At 35.9% G+C, this 18,928-nt stretch overlaps 1 protein-coding gene across 5 annotated transcripts in view; it reads right to left on the bottom strand.

Annotated features, from left to right (window-relative positions):
• The window catches only part of LOC108046941 (transcription factor 20), a 39,862-nt gene that overhangs the window by 8,939 nt on the left and 11,995 nt on the right, over positions 1 to 18,928 (bottom strand). For 2 of the 5 annotated variants that reach the window (XM_017126923.2, XM_017126917.2), the window contains exon 2: positions 2,332 to 2,751. In XM_017126923.2, the coding sequence (XP_016982412.1) occupies positions 2,332 to 2,743 (412 nt within the window). In that variant the 5' untranslated portion in view covers positions 2,744 to 2,751. Of the gene's footprint in view, positions 1 to 2,331; positions 2,752 to 2,862; positions 2,919 to 3,464; positions 3,480 to 3,724; positions 3,979 to 17,526; positions 18,298 to 18,928 lie in introns of those variants that run through there. The other 3 variants (XM_017126919.2, XM_017126922.2, XM_017126918.2) reach the window with 3 other exon arrangements.

The following is an 18,928-nucleotide window of genomic DNA, read 5'->3' as shown; positions in this document are numbered from 1 at the left end:
TTCGCTTGTGCAATCCCGGAGATCTCGGAAATCGGTTCTCGACCACCTTTTTTCCAGCCAAGTGCTAATCAATGACAAAACGATCTCGCTTATGTAATGATTGCCAGCAAAAAACATACGTACGTTGGGTTCGGGCACACGTCGATTATCAGTTCATCGTTTGACAAAAATCCATCGCCAACTGATACTGCGACTAACAATAATACACCTGATACGGCAAAAAAAAGCAAATAACAAATATAAACGTTTAAGAGGCGCCAGCTGACTGAGAACTGAAAAATCTGAACTCTAATCAGCCACTCCTCTACTGCGTATTAGCTTTTCCCACATGGCGTATACATTATATTCGAGTCCAGCGGACCTGATTCTGGAAAGTTTTGTCGATTACTGCCGAAAATAAGTTATGGAAAATTATGGCACAAACAAGTTGCAAAAAACTCAAAAAATAAATTTAAAAAGAAGGGATTTTTTTAAACAGGAAATCAAAAAATTGATACAGATATAATTTTCCAATAAAATGTGAGTACATTTTTTAATGTATAAAAAATAATAATTTTATTTTCCAACAAATAATTATCATCATCACTACGTCCCCAATTGATGAAGTGGCAAAGCCCAAGCTCTTGTGTAAGACACACAAATGTAATTCCCTGATGCGCATAAATTAATAAAATTGCCAGCGAATTAAAATTTTTATTATAGTTTGCCTTTCTCGGAGGAGATCCCTATGTTTGTTTATTTCATTTCCTTTTGTTTTCGTTGCTTCGCCCAATTTTTAATTGATTATTAATGCGAACGAAAGCGAAAGCCAGAGGCAAAAAAACAAGAATTGAAGGCGACCGTCGGGCTCTCTCTCTATATATATCCATATATCCCACTTGAATAGTTTCGATACAAGGTTCCTATTAAGCTTAAGCGAAGATTTCCTGCAATTTTCTTATTTGCGCACAAAGCCAGTCTCTAGTGGACAGTGACAGTCATGAAAGTATATTTACCCTAGAAGTGCTCGGATATCTCAAAGTTAATTGAAATGGTAGTGCCCGAGGTTTTACCCCCCATCGAATGGCTACTTATAGATAGACCCAGTTTGATAAGAACTTTGCACTGACACCAGAAATAGATATCGCTTCAGTTCAAGTGCACTTTTCATTTATGAAGTGGTTTTACGGTGGGCTTTACATAAGTTTCCCTCGAAACGCAGAACGGAAAATTTAGGGTGCTAAATCACTTGAGTTTGATATAAAAATGCTTCCCTACCGTTATTTATTTGGATGAGCTGTCCACTTATTACTCAACGATTGTACTTACATCGTTTTTCTTTAGTTAGAACTGTATTTCTAGTAAATACGACTAAAAAGTATTTCAGAACAATATCTCTGGGTAACAGTTCTATAAAGTTCCTAATCATTTTGTGCATGAGAACTCATTATTATGGCCGGCGGTGTATCGCCAAAGAGACCACTCCAATTCAAAGACACTTCCGTAATTAATGTCAGATCCAACGCCCATCCACCCACTGACCCAGAAATATAGATCGAATCTGTATCTGTATCTGTGTTTGTATCTGTATCTGTGTGTGTTGTACTTTTTCCGTTTGGCGGCCATGACGCTCTTGATTTACCCGTTCCCATTCCCGTTCCCGTTCCACATACCCGATACTATCCGATCCGAGCCGATCCAAATTCCCGTTCCCGTTTTCATTGCCGTTAGCGGTGATGACGTTAATTTCGTGGCTGGGCGTGATTCACTTTAGATGCCGGCCGATTTGCTTGGAATTTTATTAAAAACAAAGCGAAATCATGAATCAGCGTCTTTATTTCGATACCCATGAGCCAAGATACAGACATATGCATGATATATGCACATCTGTGGGTGTTAGACTGACTAAAACCGCGTAGAACCATTGAAATTCGTTACAAAAGCTAGGTGTCGAGAACTGCTAGGTAAGTGATTCACACGATTTGAATATTTACCTATTTTGCTGATTAATAGTGGTTGTCTTTCATTGTTAACTATGTTTCACATGTAAATATTTTAAATTACTGCGTTCTTTGTATTCACAAACAAATGCGTTTGCGCTCTTTGTTTATTTATGTTTACTGTTTTGGAACTTGAAAAGCAAGTTATTTTTGCTCCTGTTGTTGTTCACTAATTTGCCAATGTAAATTATCATAGCTATTTTAATTGTTTATAAATGACAAAGCCTTAAGACTTTGTTGCTCAGTTCTGTAATTTGTTAACCACCTGTTAACTTATTTTTAATGTATCACTTTTTATGCTTTTGTAGGCACAAGTCCCTTGAATAAATGGCAATAAGATGCACTGACTCACCTTCGATGCATGAAGAATTGGCCAAGCGATGTCCATAGCTCCGTTCCAGCCAATCCGAGGGGGGCGGTGAGGGGGAGGATTCACTCCCGGTTATTCCAGTGTTTCCATTCCGCTTTTGAATATTCCCAAAGGCATTGGATTGCTGCTGCTGCTGCTGATGTTGCTGCTGCTGATGTTGCCTGTTGCTGTTGTAGCGACTCTTGCGCGTTGTATGCTTGTTGCCGGTGTTGCCGCCGTGCTGCAATGTTGCTGCCGCAGCTGTTGCATGTTGCTGGTAGCCCATCATGCCATTAGTTGCTGCTAGGTTGTTGCCGGTGTATTTCTGAGGGCAGCGCTTGTTGCTGCTGCTGTTGTTGGAGTTGCTGGTCGTATTGATGTTACTGTTGTCCCTGTTCTGGTTGCAACGCTGCATTTTGTCATCTAAAAATAAAAATCATCATCAAATTAGTATTAGTATTTTAGCTCAGAAAAGTAAATATACAATGATATGAGTATACTAACTAGCAAGTACATTTCGCAGCCGAAACTTACATATCTTAAGTAGATGTACTTGCAAGAAATCTTCGAGAAAGAAATGCATCGCACCGCTGCAGACATAAACGCGTTTGAATTAATTTCAAGACTGTAAACAAAAACTGTGTTTATCGGTTTTTGGGGGTTCGGTGTATTTGTATATAGTATTTAGTGTATTTTGTAGGAGAACCCTTAGCAGACCGCCTGCACTTGCAGTTGAAAGCCAACTAAATGGCGCGATTAGCGAACGATCGCGATATAAACAAAAAGCTGGGCGCCAAGAAAAAGACGACGAAAAAACCCCAGAGACATATTCATACAATTCACTTCTGATGACGACACAGTGAATCACCGCTGATAATGCGGGAATAAAGCGAACTCATCGGCTCTGGCTGACTCTTTCCATATCTCTGCTGCCCTCTCTTTCGATGGGCGACGGAAAATAAAACCTAGGCCAAGTCACACGGTCTCTGTGTGGGGCTTTTCGACCAGGTTCAGACCACGTGCTCCCAACTTCCTACTTGGATAAGGTCGCATGGGGTATACCATACATATGTTGGGGTATTTCGATCGCTTTGAACGCTTGCAGAGGGTATTATGCTATGAAAATCATGACTTACACCGATTGTTCATGATCATGAACAACATTGAATTTTCCTAATCACTTTTGTTTTGAGTACGATCCTATCAGATCAGCTTCTCTTGTTTGCTTGGATGGATACTATTATAAAGTACTGTAGCTTATTTCTTTTATAAACATAACCATCCAGCTCTGATAACTTTTATCTACGGTTTGCAAAGTTTGAAATCGTTATTATCTGGTATAGAAACTTCGGAGTTATCTTGTTACCCCGCCCTGTTTATCATATCTGGAACCAACTTAGCCGTCTTCCCAAACTTCGGTCTCTGATGCTGTTGAACCCTTTTCATTAATGTATGCAATTTTTGCGCTTTTCCCCGCTTTTCCAAGGGCTAGGAAAAATTTAGCTCGATTCGATTCGATTTTGTGGTGTAGCGTAGAGTGTTCACTAAAGACAAAACGAAGCGAAACAAACGGCAAAAATTTTGATACTGTGCAAATGTTTTGTTTGGTTTGAAAGTGTCTTGAACTGTTCCGATAACATGTTGATAATAATAATCCACAGCAACTACGTCAACTGCCAGAGCGGCCAATTTCCGAAAAACAGAAATCAACAGGGCGATGTGATCCCATGTTTTTTCCCCCGAACTTTTCTGAACATCTTTTCCTGGTAATTCGGGTTATGGTCGAATCAGTGGACTTATAGGTAAGGCAAGTCATGCTCGTAACATACGCATAGATACTTTAAAAATGTCAGTGTGCAAATGTTTGACCGCTTAAATCCAGTTTAAAGATTTATGTATAAAATTAAAGGCAGCCGGCGAATATCGTGTCTGTATGTGGACCAACTAGTTCGGATCATAGTTTGTAGTATGCATTTTTCTTTGGGAGGAGCTTTATATTATATAAGTTTGAATAGTAAGTTTCGCCATAAATTTAAATTGAAGATTGGTTTTTTGCTAAAAACAAGGTTATTTCAAGATTTTTATTTATATCAATAGATATAATTATTAGCAGCAACGGTTGTTACTCTTAAGTATTATAAAGAACCAAAATGTTCAGTTATTTATTGCAATCCTGACTAAATATAAACCCTTGTATTATTTACGGAAACTGCAATTTATTGCTTCCTGAAATGTTACTCAAAAAATCGTTTTTCCAAGTATTTTTCTGTGCTTTGGCCAAAATAAAATTATTTTTGTTAATTTCGTGAAGTCTTTCATGTTTGCGTGTGAATTTTAACACTCAATAAGAACTATTGCCGGTATTTTTAGCCAACGAGCACATAAACGAAAAGTTCATCATCTGGTTCGCTTTCACTGGGCCATCATAAATGAATCTTGGAATTTCGACCATTTGTTGTTTATGGCGAGAGATGTGCCCAAAAAAAAAATAATAACAGAAATCGCACAACTACAAACCAGAAACTAAAACAAAGCTATACAAATTATAGAAGAGTGAAACAAAAAAGTCTGTAAAAAAACATAAGACGAGCTAAAGACAGTCAAAATGACGACTGCGGGAAACAGGTACCAGTTCGTGCCTAGCGCCGTACCATGTGTGTGCCGCCTGCCCCGCCCCTTTTAAATACCCCACCACCCACTACACCGAAAGAAAACATAGAGAGCAGTGGAATTTATCTGATTAATTTAATTTTTTTGATTTACAGCCTAATAATATTTATACAGATCAAAGTAAAGTCATAAGTTTAACTACCTAGCCATTCAAGTGGTCATTAAAACCAATAGAATATTTTTTATAGATGTGTACATACTAGAATAATATATTACATTTTATTAGCTTTAAATGTACGTAATTAGGAAGATAAATTCATATATTTTATGATGTAGTATTTTAGTTTTTATCGTCCCCCCTTTCGAACAGTGCATTTTCAAGAAGAGAGTGGGAGAAGTCTTCGAAATTGTCGAGTATTTTGTTGTTATTTCTTGGTAATATCAAAATGGGGAATGCAAAAATCGTGAAATTCGCTAGCGACCACGCCCCCTCGCTCGTCGTTGATTAGGGCGTGTGATTTATAGAGGCGCCGCACTGAATCGCGATGAATCGGCATCCGAATCGAAATCGGAATGATAATATTGCGTGGAACCAGTTTGGAAGAGGCTTATAAATGCGACAAGTTCGTTGGTATCGTCGTGGGCACGTGTGTGTAATCACCCCAGGCTCCACTGTACCCCCTCCTCCAACATCTTACCCCTTTTTTCAGTTTCTCAGTTTTTCTGCTCGCATTGCCAAAACGGAAATGCATTCTATTTTTGTGGCCACCGAACTCATCAACTGCATCATTATTATCAATATGATAATCATCAAATAGCGAAATACGATTCATTCATATTCATTCAAGTAAGCAACAACACAGAAAATTCAGCGCGCCAAAGTTGAATGAATTCCAACGAAGATACATATATGTATGTATGTATATGTATATCTATATACAAAAGATCCCAGCGAAAGGAAAAAGGCAAGGAAACGAGACATTAAGAGCGATTATAGTATATAGGGGAGCCAACTGAAGCGGATCATTAAGGGAAGACCACAGCGAACCGAACAATGGGGGAAACTTCAAAAGAAACTTGCGCAGATCTCGACAAACTTGGGATACACTTCACTTTTGATAATGTATTTTTTGACCTTCAATAATAAATAGTGCCATTAACTGATATCCATAAAAAATATTTATTTTGTAATTCATTGTTTTGCAATGCTCTGTTCTGTTCGTTTATTATTTAACTTTCTTTTACTTGCATAATATTGAAGATATATGACTTTCTTTCACTATTTAATTAAAATAGAAGCTGGTTTTATATATTTCAAAATGTTCCTCATAAGAACGTTAAAAAATAGGTTAAAAACCCATTTCGCAATGGGTTTAATTTGTGAAGTGCCACAAGTCCTGTCGTTAAACGAAGGGTATGCCAACAAAGGGGGACCAAAGCGAAGAATGCCAATATCTTTTTGCGCATGGCAACAGCTGAAAACCTAAACTTAAACCGATGATGACGACGCATTTGGCGCACGTGTGTGTGCTGCGCAGATACAGATACAGATACATTTTCAGATACATCTGGCCGATGTTACACGGATAGCTGGAGTTTGGCACAAAAGTTTTCCGAAATCGAATCGAATTCCGAAAAACCGAGTGGAAATTTTCCCAAGAGCCCAAAAGTGCGGCGCACAAATACACGATTCGAAACGAGTTTCCCTAATGGGTTTAATGGCTCCGGTGGGGTTACAAGTGGGGTTACGAGCGGGCTGCTAACGAACTTTTCTCCGCAGCCCCAGGTTTTGGGCTTGGGGCTTGGGGTTTTGGGTTCAGACAGAGCTCGGCTTTCGGAAAGACTGAACACGTGTGTCAGTGTGTGTGCCTCTTGTAATAACCAATGTTTCAGCGGACCGGAAATGTTAATGCGGCCTTAATGTATTGTATAATTGCGGTCGGGCCATAAAAATGAATAGAAATCCATACAAAATTAAGTGATTCGCAATTCAATTACGTGCCTCGAGCGCGAACATCTAGAACTTTTTGCCATTTCGTATTGTGGCCACATAAACGTAAATTAGATTGATGTAAGGCACTGCCAAAAAAACAGGAAGACTTATCAACCTGGGACGTGCCGTAAGGTTTGCTTTTCGTTTTTGGGGATTGCTCTAATCAAAGTGCTTTTAATTTAGGAAGAAGGAAGAAGATCGCTGCGATGGAGCGTGATGTGGCTTTTTATGCCTGACTGCCGGATAGCCAAGCCCCTTTTTTTCCCAAACTTATTTTATGTGGACTGAATGGGACTGAAATTTGGCTTGGTTTTTTCACTTATTTCAAATAATATTATACGTCATATATTTTACGCTTCTGGGACTTATTTTAGGTAAACAAATAATGTTCTATGTGGCGTTTATTAAAATGCGATTGAGAATGGGGTGTGGGGCCTACTCGAAATTCGATAAACAAATCACTTCCGATGACGACATTGAGCACATGGCGTATGGGCAATGTGCGGTATCAACTTTGACAAATTTCAGCGGTTCCTTTCGTTTATTTTTATGTGCTTATCAGCAATTTCCTATATTTTTTCTGAAACGGAAGAAGGTTCAAGAAAAAAGAAAAAAACATTTTTTTTCAACCCTGCAATTATTTGCATATATACATACATGTACGACAATTGTACGGCTTTTTTAAAACATTTTTCCACATAATTCGGCATTTATTATTAATTGAAAACATTATGGAATTTGCTGTTTACTCAAATACCCAAACGCAACCTAACAAATCAACTAATTTCGTTAAGCCAAATTTTCTTCTTTCTTGATTTATTTCCCTTGGACTAATATTTATTTATTTGCTGGTTTTTTGGGGCTCACGAAATTAAAATTGGAGGGATGAGTTCATTTAAGATGAGAAACCGCGTGCTTGCTGTCACAATTCTGCGATTCTGACACTTTTCTGACAACTCGAAATGAACAAGAGCAACAACAACAACCCATAGGCAACTACAATCCAAGTATCGTAATACTATTGTGAACCAAAAAATCCTGACACTTGTCAAAACAAATCATCTTCATTAAACGCTGTCTTTATTTAAATTTTATTTGGTTTTGCGGTTCTATGTAGAACATGAATACGGATTTCCATCCACACTTAAATTGAGTGCGATGAGTGCAATTTAATCAAAGCATTTTTCATGGATTCGTATTTAAAAATTATTTTTGCATTTTGTAGAATTTGTTGTTTCGTAAGAGACTTTATGTATTAATCTTATTTATAAAGGAAATCTTTTTAGTTGGCTTATCTAATTTCTAAGACTTTAAAAACTTTCTTTTAGAAGTTTGTGTACAAAAACCCATTCAAATTATTTTCTTTCTTTTTAGTTTAACCTATTTTTCTTTGATCTCTATTGCCTTTCATTTGTTAATGGCCAGTTTTGTACGCGTTTGCTTGTCTTAAATTGGTAATTGTTTTATACTTGAAATTTCCAGCAGATTTTCCCGTTAATTTCCCTAGTTTCCGCCTCTTAAAACGCTATATTTAAGCTATTATTTTTCACTACAGTAACGGGCCAGAGAACAAGTGGCTCAACAGATTTCTATCTATTGAGGATGACCCATATTTTTCTATTTCTCTAGTTTATCACAATTTGCAATTGCTTTCGACGTCCACGGTCTATTCTTCCTCTTACTCGCAGTTTCACGGCCCACACAAGCGCGGCAGAAAGAGATGGGAATATTTACACTGAGAGAAATAAGTTGTTTTTCTCTATATCAAAGTTTAGATAATATTTTTTTTTTATTTCGTTTTATGTAAATATCTTTTGTGTTTCCTTCCAAGCAATATAACTCGAAACTAATCCAAATGAAATACATTCCAATATTCAATAGAATTTTATAGAGAATCTGCTCTAGTTTTTTTTTTTTAGTGCAGAGCATTTTGTTTTGATCGGGCGTTGAGAAATTACTTTTGACAAAATGTTTTCGCATTTTGTTTTGCTTTGTTTTGCATTTTTCTCGCGGGGCGAAAACGCGAAAGATTTTCGCCTTCATTCATACAAAGAAAGCGCGGCGAGAAAAATAAAAATAAAATATTTATGGTAATTATTATTATTATTATAATATAGATTCGGCTGACGTATGATATATATTATTGTTATCGCTGTCATTGCTCTTCGGGGGATATTATTATTTTCATTTTAAGCACGCACACAGAATGCAGAGCGCAAACCTCGATGATTTATTTCGCCCAAAAGCCAGCCAAGTAATCAAAGTAATACAAATGGGCGCACCGCGAACAATTTATAAAAATAAACAAATCGAACGCAAACCAAACGAGACAAAATAAAGCGAAAACACAAACAGTAAACACCATCCTCCTCCCAAAAAAAAGAGGAACAAAATAAATAAAAAGCCAAAATACTAACAAAATCTTAAATGAACAAGGGCACGACAGCTAGAGAAATGATGGCAAATTTTGATTTTGATGCACGTCGCCAGCTGTGGCTGCACAAGAAAATCGGAGGAAAATGTACCAAAACATTGACGAGCGTAAAGTAAGCAGTATTGCACACGAATTAGAACGGGTGCCAATGGAAATTTGAGTGCTCCAACGGAAGGGGGCCAAAACAATGCATTTAGCCATGGTATTACCTCAACAATGTGTTAATACTTTGCAATTTTATATGCATTCCTGAACCAATTTAAAGATTTGCATGGTTGACCTAGGACTTGGTTTTAGAGTTACACTGAAATACGCGAAAATAAAGTATCTTTATTTTTTTAATTTATATGCAAAAAAGATCTTGAATAAATTAACATATAGTAATTAATAATAAAAATATATTGTATATTTTATTTATATAATTTGTAAAACATAATAAAGGCAAATCATTAATTTGATCTTTACAAAGTGCAAACAATTTTCCCAGTGCCCCAAAAGACTTGCAAGTGGCCAAAAGACATTTTGGCCAAGAAATAAGAAATAAACGACGAAATGGAGAAACGAAGAAAACCGAAATAATCGCCTGGCTGGCCCCAAGCCTCCATTTGCATGCACGTACTTATTTATTTAATTTTAAATAGAAAGTAACCTCAATTGCACTTGTAAAAAACATAAGTAAATAGCACCGTCGAATACATAACAAAAGAGAAGTCAGGTAAATACCACCGATTTTTGTAGTCTCTGTGGCAGTGAAAGGCCCCTTCGGCCTACAAACCAAATACTCGAAACGACGGAAAAAGAGGGAAAGAAGTGAATTGCATGATGGAAATGTGAGTAATGATTGAGATAGCTGTAGGAAGTATAGAAGCAGAAAACTGTTTACCAATTTATTTAATGTCAAAATTGAACTAATTTGGTGTTTGTTTTAATTATTTTCTATGTTGCTGAAATGTTTCTATGATCTAAAACTAAAAACAGCTTGAGTATATCAAGCAATGACAGCAATAAATCATCGGCAATTAATCAAAAAAGAGTTTTAAGAATTAATCATGGGGCTTACCCAACTTGTATAATAATATTTTTATAAAGATAAGTCATGCAAGTATTTACATGATACATAAACCCATTTAATGACCCTTTAGTGAAACTTTAACACTGTACAGTAATATTTCTCCAAATGCTATTTTTACTCTGAATGTTTTGCAGTTTCTGCGATTTTTCCTCGGTTTTGCCACACTCATCATACGAGTGAATGTACAAATCAACAAGTTGGCGGCGAACAAAGTAAAAATGATAGGAACATAGAATGCAGCAACGGAAAAAAAATGAGAAAGTGGGAAATTTGTGTACAAATTTGCTGTGAAAACTTGTTTGGAATGCGATCAGAAATCGGGCATATAGATGGGGCGGTGATAGGTCTAACAATAAGTTTATAAAGAGGAAATCACAACATCACACAACCCACTCGTTGTTCTAAATAAAGATCAACAATTGAATAGATTTTATCTATAAATTGTTCTAGATACACCAACAGGCACATGTGTCTGTATAAAATATATCCACATATACTAGGAAACATATAAAAGTTAATCGGAGGGTGAGCAACAGATAGCAAATATATTGATAGTTTTCGGGGGATATTGGGATTCAAATTCCTAACCACTTAGTAAAATAATTTCTACTATCGTTTAGACAATATTTGGTGACCATTTGATATATCACCAGCATTAATCACGCAATTTAATTTCGCCATAAAAATTTGTTTGTGCTATCCGTTCTATATATTTTCAAAGCTTAAACATTTCCTGCGTAAATCACCCCTTAAAAGTTAAACTAAAAAGAACCATTTCTTCGAGCGATTTCCTTAAAATACGATTTCTTTATAAAATGCTGAAAAAGCTGTTCTCGCAACAAATAAATTCATTCATATACATAAATAAAAATATGTGTTTATATGTAAGTCAGGTGGGATCGTCGGTCCCAAGGGGATAGATATCAGCACTATGTTCTTTACCGCAAACTGTTTCAAATTGTTTATGTTTAAATATAAAATATACAGAATTTTAGCAATAAAACTGACACAATGTTGATTACATTTTGATTTAGGATGTGTTAACCCCCTTATTTATTGTTGGAATCAATAAATAATTATCTTTTGGTGTTCAAACAATTTGACAGGGAAGGGCAGCTGAAAATGTTTTTCAATGTTAACCAATTTTAAATTAAGCGAATTAAAGAGACAATAAGAAACTTCAAGGGAGGGGTTCAAATTGTGTAAGATATGGTTTCTATTTTTTTTTTTTTTTAGCTAAGAACTTGTTGCTGGCAACATGTTGCAGGTGAGAGTAAAAGTGCTGTTGCTTCTGTCAATTGACTTCGTTTCTCAACTTCAACGCCATCTCGTTTCGTTTCGCTCACTCTTTCTACTGTGAAAACTATGAAAAATCACACACCATAAATGATTGCACTCAAGAAAAAACATTAGATTTTTATAAAAAAATTTTAAGTACTGAAAACTTTTTTTTAGGGTTATTGCTTATCCCATTTAAAAAACACTTATTGTAAGTATTAAATTTGCTTTACAAATTATCTATATAATTTATACTTGTATTTGAGTTCGATTAAATATTTCTTCATTACGTAAAATTGTAAGCGAGCATCATTTGCCAAGTCGATTTCGAACTTTAATTTTTTGAGTGTTGTCGACATATGCCTTTCCATTTTGCTGTCGCAGTTGCGTTGTTCGAAGTGTTAACAACTCCGAATACATCGGGCAATTTGGCTTATTGCTTCGTGGACTTGGTGCCGGGGGTAGGGTGTTGATAGTGCCCACTGCCGGGCCCCTTGACAAATGTCTGTGTCTAAATCCCATTTGGTTTGCATCACCTGACAACGACAACAAGTGGAAGAGGCTCGAGCTCCGTGGCTGGTGTTTTCTTTGGCGAATCGGTCACAGTTAATTAGGAAATCTGGCTTGCATAACGACCAAAACAAACAGCCAACCAAAAACGCTATTTTTCGCCGGTTAAACGAAAGTTTTTTCCACCAAAAAGTTTTCCCAAATCACAGAAGAAAGTCTGGGTAAATATAATGGAATGAGAAAAACTGCTGCTAGCCATTTTCTAATTCTTTTTCCAGATCTTACTTCCTTCAAAAATAATAATTTAGCACTTATTGAGCAATAGCTAGCTAAAAATATTTGATAAGACCTAAGATCATAAAAAAGCTTTTCAATACTTGTTAAATAACCTTTTTAATGTCACCTCTTTATGTCAAAATGTCTGACAATCCCCGAATCGTGTTAAATATATTCGGCGGTCTTAATTAAAACACCTGAATATAAATATATCTGGAAAATTGACGACAGCTTGTACAATCATTAATCAAATTAATTATGATAGATGGGAATTTTATTATTTTTGTCGGTGTCTGGATGGTCAGCGATTTCAAAATCAGTTCCAAAAACATTTTGATTCATATTTTGTACTGTCGCACGTATCGCAAGATCAAAAAATAAACGACGGAAAAGAAACCGGCAAGAAAAAAAAAAATAAACAGCTAAGCACAACAAGGCAAAGTGAAAACGAAGCTGTTAAATAAGAAGTTCGAACCGAAAAAGTTTACAATAAACCAGCGAGGCGAAAACTTTCGCTTTGGCTTTGGACTTGGCCATCATCAGAAAGAAAAAAAAAAAGAAACTGGAAATGGAAGACTGACTCCCGGGGTCTTGGTCTTTTCGACGACCTTTCTTATGTCACGTCTTCTCTGGCCAAAAGACAAAAGAGAATTTCTTCGACTTTTCACTTTTGACCGTATGCAAATTGAGTGCGGCTATATGGACCGGATTATGTCACGACCCTTGAACTCAAAAATCTCAATAATTCCACACGTAAACGGCATGCCGCATTCGTGATCTCGAATCGAAACGCAAATTAACACAAGAGTTCAAATAAATTAAACAAATAGTGGCGCAAAAGGAAAACACACACAGAACCATAATCATAATCAAAATCATATGATGATCCGCTGCCGAAATTTGAAATTCTGTCCAGCAAATTGTGTAATAAAAGTGTATGTTAAAAATAACAGCAAGTCACCAGCTGACACCATTTAATTAATAAACATAAATTATTGTATAACAAATGCGAACAGATTAAGTGTTGTCACGCGTAGAGCGAATATACATATGCTGAATTAGCTTGCTATAAATCTAAGGTGAATTGGAACTATTAACTACAATTTAGAGCATTTGTTTTCTTAACATAATAACTTGGAGCTCTGGAATACCCAATTTCTAATAGATATTTTATGCATTTTTGGGAACTATTCGTTAGAAGAGATTAAAGTCCGCTTTTACTGGAATTAATCATCACCATTATTAATCAAAATGATTAAGATCTCAGAATAATAATAATTAAACTGGAACATCATTGTGACAATTCTTTTTCATAGAAACAACTAAATCTTCTTTGAACTAATGTGTTTTTTAGAACTCTGGTATATTTGATGCCCACCCAAATAGATTTTAAGTCGTTCTCAACTGATTCTCCTTTTATTGCCGACTTTTGAAGACATAGTTCGTATTTAAAAACTGGAACTAGCCTTATCGGGAGCTTTAATCGTGAAATGATTGATTTGAACCTGGGGTTGGCTTTAAATCGCCACATCTGGCAATAAAAGTAATATAAACAATAGCAAATGACGTCTCAGCGAGATTTCATCAGTAAAGAGTCTAGACCAGGAATCTGCAACAAATTTGCAAGAGCCTCAAAATCAGTACATACTACATTAACTGCAAATTGTTGTTACGCATGGTGCTGTATAATGCATTCCAAATGGAAATGGGAATGGAATGCCTTGAGCAAGGCAAAAACAAATATGAAAAAAATTGAACAACAGCCGAGGAAGAGAGAAAAGAAAATATTTATTAAAAAAATAATACGAGAAAATTACTCCAGATGTTCCAAAAATTGAAGAAAACTATTATAAATATACAAAAGTAATAACTTAAACGAAGACAGCGGAGCACACCTTACCCAAACTTTTTCAATAAGATAAGAACTTGAACTTGAACTCGGTAGCCAGCAAAATTGCTTCCTTGTTAAATGACCAAGCAAAAACTGCAAGATATTTGAAAATAAAGATTGGAGTGTTTTCATAATACTTACAAAAACACATGTTTCACTTCTTTTTGGGACATTAAATAAAACTTGGGATATTAACATCAAAAATATATTAAAATATATAATATTTAAACTATTTATATACATTTTTATTTATAAAATTTTAATGAGTCGAGTTTTAATTGAAAGTTTTTTGATCTTTAATATAAAATTAATAAAGAAAATATAACCAACAAGTATAAACCCACATACCAATCAGAAAGAATTGTTTTCCCTGTCAAGTTGATGAATATATTTGCCCGCATTATCTGGCCGACTCAAAAAGACTTCGAAAGTTTTCAGCTCATTTCCCGCCACTGATTAAGTTGGCCAATTGCAGTTCGTATCTCTGCTAATTTATTGAAATTCATTTACTGCCTACACGTAAAAATAAATGAACTCAATTTGCAGAAAGAGCCAGGCGGCAATAACAAGAGCAAGGCGAAATAAACACACACAAGGAAACCCGAAAATAGCTGGGAAAAATCAAATGAAATAAAAAAGACCAATAACAAAGTGCAAAAATAAGGCAGAGTAAGAGGAAAATGTTAACTATATACATGTAGCCATACACTATATAGACCGTCGATTGCAGATGGCCGAGGGCGGACCTTTCTCAACCGAAAAGAAAGTAAGCAACTTAAAGTCTTTTATACCCAGCTCCACTCCATGCAAATTAGTTTGCCGAATGAAAGTTGCTCGCGGGCTTTGGGATCGGTAGATTATTATGTAAACATCGGGTTTTATTTACTGTTTTTTTGCACAAAATAAATACACGCAAAGAAACCCAACCAAATCAAATCAAGAGTGACACGAAAAACTTGATTGCGATTGCTTCCTACTCGAGGGGCGATATCGTTCGAGTTCCCATCGAACCTTGTACGCCGTAATTTCTATCCAGAAACTCTGTGATTAATTGCAAATGAAGTTCTTATCGCCTGCGCGGCACTTGATGAATTTCGTGTGGTAGGTCATGTCGCACCATACACTAAACACACATATATGGCATAGTAGTAGCGACGATTCCCGAGGGTTCCCATGCGGTCCCCTAGTTGGTCTATAAATAAGTCCCAATCCGAGTACTGCGAAGTGAGATCTAATTCGGAGGCATATCGGTTGAACCAGGGTGTACGTAAGTGGTGGAGTGTGGGAAAGCCCCGCAGCTGTTCCTTTTTCAAACAGTTTAATGCAAATATGAACATTAAACATTAGGCGAGAATCGAGGGCTTTTTGGGGAATGCCATAGCTGCTCCATTCCACAGCAAAAAAGTGGATTAGGTTAAGTCCCAAAAATCCAAATTCTCGTGTCGAGAAGCCTAGTTCACCAATTCACCTGAGGCTAATTAATCCAGCAAGTGGGAAAATTGTGGGTGTTAGCTGGCCACAATTCACTTGATTTTATCGCCTTTTTAAATTGTCAGGGACGCTTTACACAGCCATATCTTAATAAATCGCTTAAGTGCCATTTATTGCCGGCATGCAATTTGATTAATGACAACGGGTCATAAACCGTAAAGATAGCGTAATTGATTTGGTATCATTCTGTGCTAACAATTCCTAAAGCCGATCAATCAGTCGCCATAAGCTAATTTATGGTAAAGGATGCTTTTTAAAAAACTAAAGCTTATATTCTTTTTTTCCTATATCTAAAAAATATCTAAGCAGAGCCTGTGAAACGTTATAAGCTTATAAATTATTTATCAATATTACTTGTAGCTTGTACGTTCGTAATTCAATGTTAAAAATAGTGCCAAAAATTATTATAAAAAATATTTCAAGTTTTTATAACTATATCAACCACTATAATACTAACAATATAAAACTAGTTTCAATGTTGCCATAAGTTAGACTTTGTTTTTAAATAACAAATGTTGCTATACAAAACTGAACCAAAAATGTTCTGTGCTTTTTTTATTACAAATACACTTTTAGCATAACAAGATCATTTTGTAAATATTTGAGAGAGTTTCACTCCTATTAATTGTATACAAAATATATATAGCATATAGCATATTTTTAAGTCAATTCCTTAAAACTTAAATTTTTTAAAAACCAGATTAAGGCAGGCTTGCACCTTGTGAAGTCAAAAAAATCAAATTTTTTTTTTTTGCAGTTTCGGATACATACATGTTTTAATTTTACTCTCCTAAAATTTCAAGTCGAAATCTCTTGAATTACGAAAGTTATCGGCCGTTTGGTGGACCGGTGTCAAGCGCGTTGCCATTATAGTGAAAATTTTCAAACGCGTTTTTCTCGAAACCATGTTTTCCGAGTTGGCGGAAGTCGTACAAGCCGCAAAAATTGAGCAATCGTCATGAAATTTTTTATACATGTTCCTCAGAAGTATGTGCATGGTATAGACTAGGATCTTTTGAAAATATTAAAAATTGTTTATTTAAAAAAATAATGAGTAATGAAAAAATGAGGAAAAAACCGAATTTTTTTTCAAAAGCTCATAATTTTTGCATTTTTTATGTTTTTTCAATTATCCTAGTGCAAGCCATGCGAGCAAGTGTACAGATTAAGAATATATTCGTTTTTTGCGTTTCAGATTATTTCTTAAAATTCCAAAAAATCCGCCATGAGGACGAGTTTTTCGCGGACATGCCGCCATTGTTCGGTACTCCCCCTCCCCCCTTCGCTTGGATCGCACTCAAAAAAATTGTGTAGCTTCAATAAACTGTACCCTACAACTGGCTAAAATTTTATTCCCACACCTACCATACTTTCCAAGAAATAAATTCCAGAAAAAATCAGGTTTTGGGCGCCAACAAGGTGCAAGCCTGCCTTAATAAACGTTATACAAAATTTAGTAAACACATTGTTTTAAGCATTCAAAATGCAATTTTTTGTAACATAATACTTTTCTGGGAGTTATTTTCAGCAGTTTCTATATTAGGCGTAACATCCTGATGGTTTTCAGCGTTTTCTGGCTTAGTCACCGGTCAGCGTTTTACAATGACTCAGGTGAAATCGCACACCTGGCATTCGGGACTTACTTTTGCACTTGGATAGGCCACTGGCCACTTGGAGGAATCCGTATACGGCGATTACGACGCACGGCAGTGCCACCACGCCAAAGGACACGTAATCCATGTGCTCGAAGTAGTTCGTTATTTGCTCCATTTTAAATAAAAATGTTTAAATTATTTTTCAATTTCTGGACACTCGAAATGCACTCAAACAAAAAACAAACAAAATAACGTAGTTCGGGTATATATTTTCAGGCTTTCCTATTGCGCAGGCGCAACGTTATGATTATTTCTTTCGTTTCGAGTTAAGCTGTTTATATTATTTTTCTCAATTTTTGTTTTTCACTTTTTTTTTTGTAGTTTTTATGTAATTGACAATTTTTTAGTTATTTATCTTTCGCACAATTCGTTGTGGGGGCTCCTTTTGGGGAACTAACTGAATGTCCTGGGCTGTCTGCTCCCTTTCCTTTGTTGTTGTTTTTTTTCGCTCTTCTTGTTTTTGCTGTTGTTGCCGTCTTTGTGTTAGTAATTGTTGTTGCACAAATAACGCCATTGTTTTGCACTGCAAATCTGGCGTAATTGATTTGCATCGGTGGCCAGAAACGCAAGAACGCCTGGCACTCTCGAAGGGAAAAGGAAAAGCTCAGTTAGACGGTTCAAAATCCAAAAAAGTCAAATCAGCGAATTGCCAAAAACACTCGCGAAAAACGCGCGTCGTGGGAAAAATATTTTGTTTGATTTATTTTTTTGCTTTTTTGTCGTCAAAGCGCGCAGTAAATTCGCTGCGTATGCGGCGACGGCGAATCGTCGAATGAAAATGAATGAAACGAAATTCAAGCGAACGACGTCGACGTCGCTGTGAAAAGAGAGCAGAGAGCCATAGCACTCGCTCTCTCTCAAACACTGGGAGAAATGGATCGACTTTCGGCAGCGTATACCATATATGATATATATAAAAGTCTTAAATAAATTTATATTTGCTAGTCCATCCATCCATGATTCATAACATACAATATTTAAATGATATTTTTACTTAATGTTATAGCCCTAAAAATAAATTAAATTAAGTTTAGGAAATAACATTTTTGTTAAGAGTAAAAAAAAAGATTTCCACATTTTGTAAATATAAAAGTTAAGAAAATATTACACATACGCAGTGTTGGTTTTATATCGCGCATGGTCTTCTCAGCAAAGTTGAATGGTGGTACGTACGAGTGACCCTTGAATCTATGCCAAAAGAACCTTTTAATTTTTCTTAGTGTAGAAATTGGAGCAATCTCTCTTTTCCGCTCTCAAAAAAAAGCACGCGTTCGCGATCGCACAGTGGGGCTTAAAAATTGCCATCACATGAGTAGGTTTTGGTGCTTGTTTTAGGTAATTTAAAAAATAAATAAAAAAAATATAAACGAATTCAGTTTTTAATCAAACT

The sequence above is a fragment of the Drosophila rhopaloa genome, unplaced genomic scaffold (assembly GCF_018152115.1).
Source record: "Drosophila rhopaloa isolate 14029-0021.01 unplaced genomic scaffold, ASM1815211v1 contig_3, whole genome shotgun sequence".
Lineage (NCBI taxonomy): Eukaryota > Metazoa > Arthropoda > Insecta > Diptera > Drosophilidae > Drosophila > Drosophila rhopaloa.
Note: the sequence above shows the minus strand (reverse complement) of the source record. Positions and strands in the feature narration are given on the sequence as shown.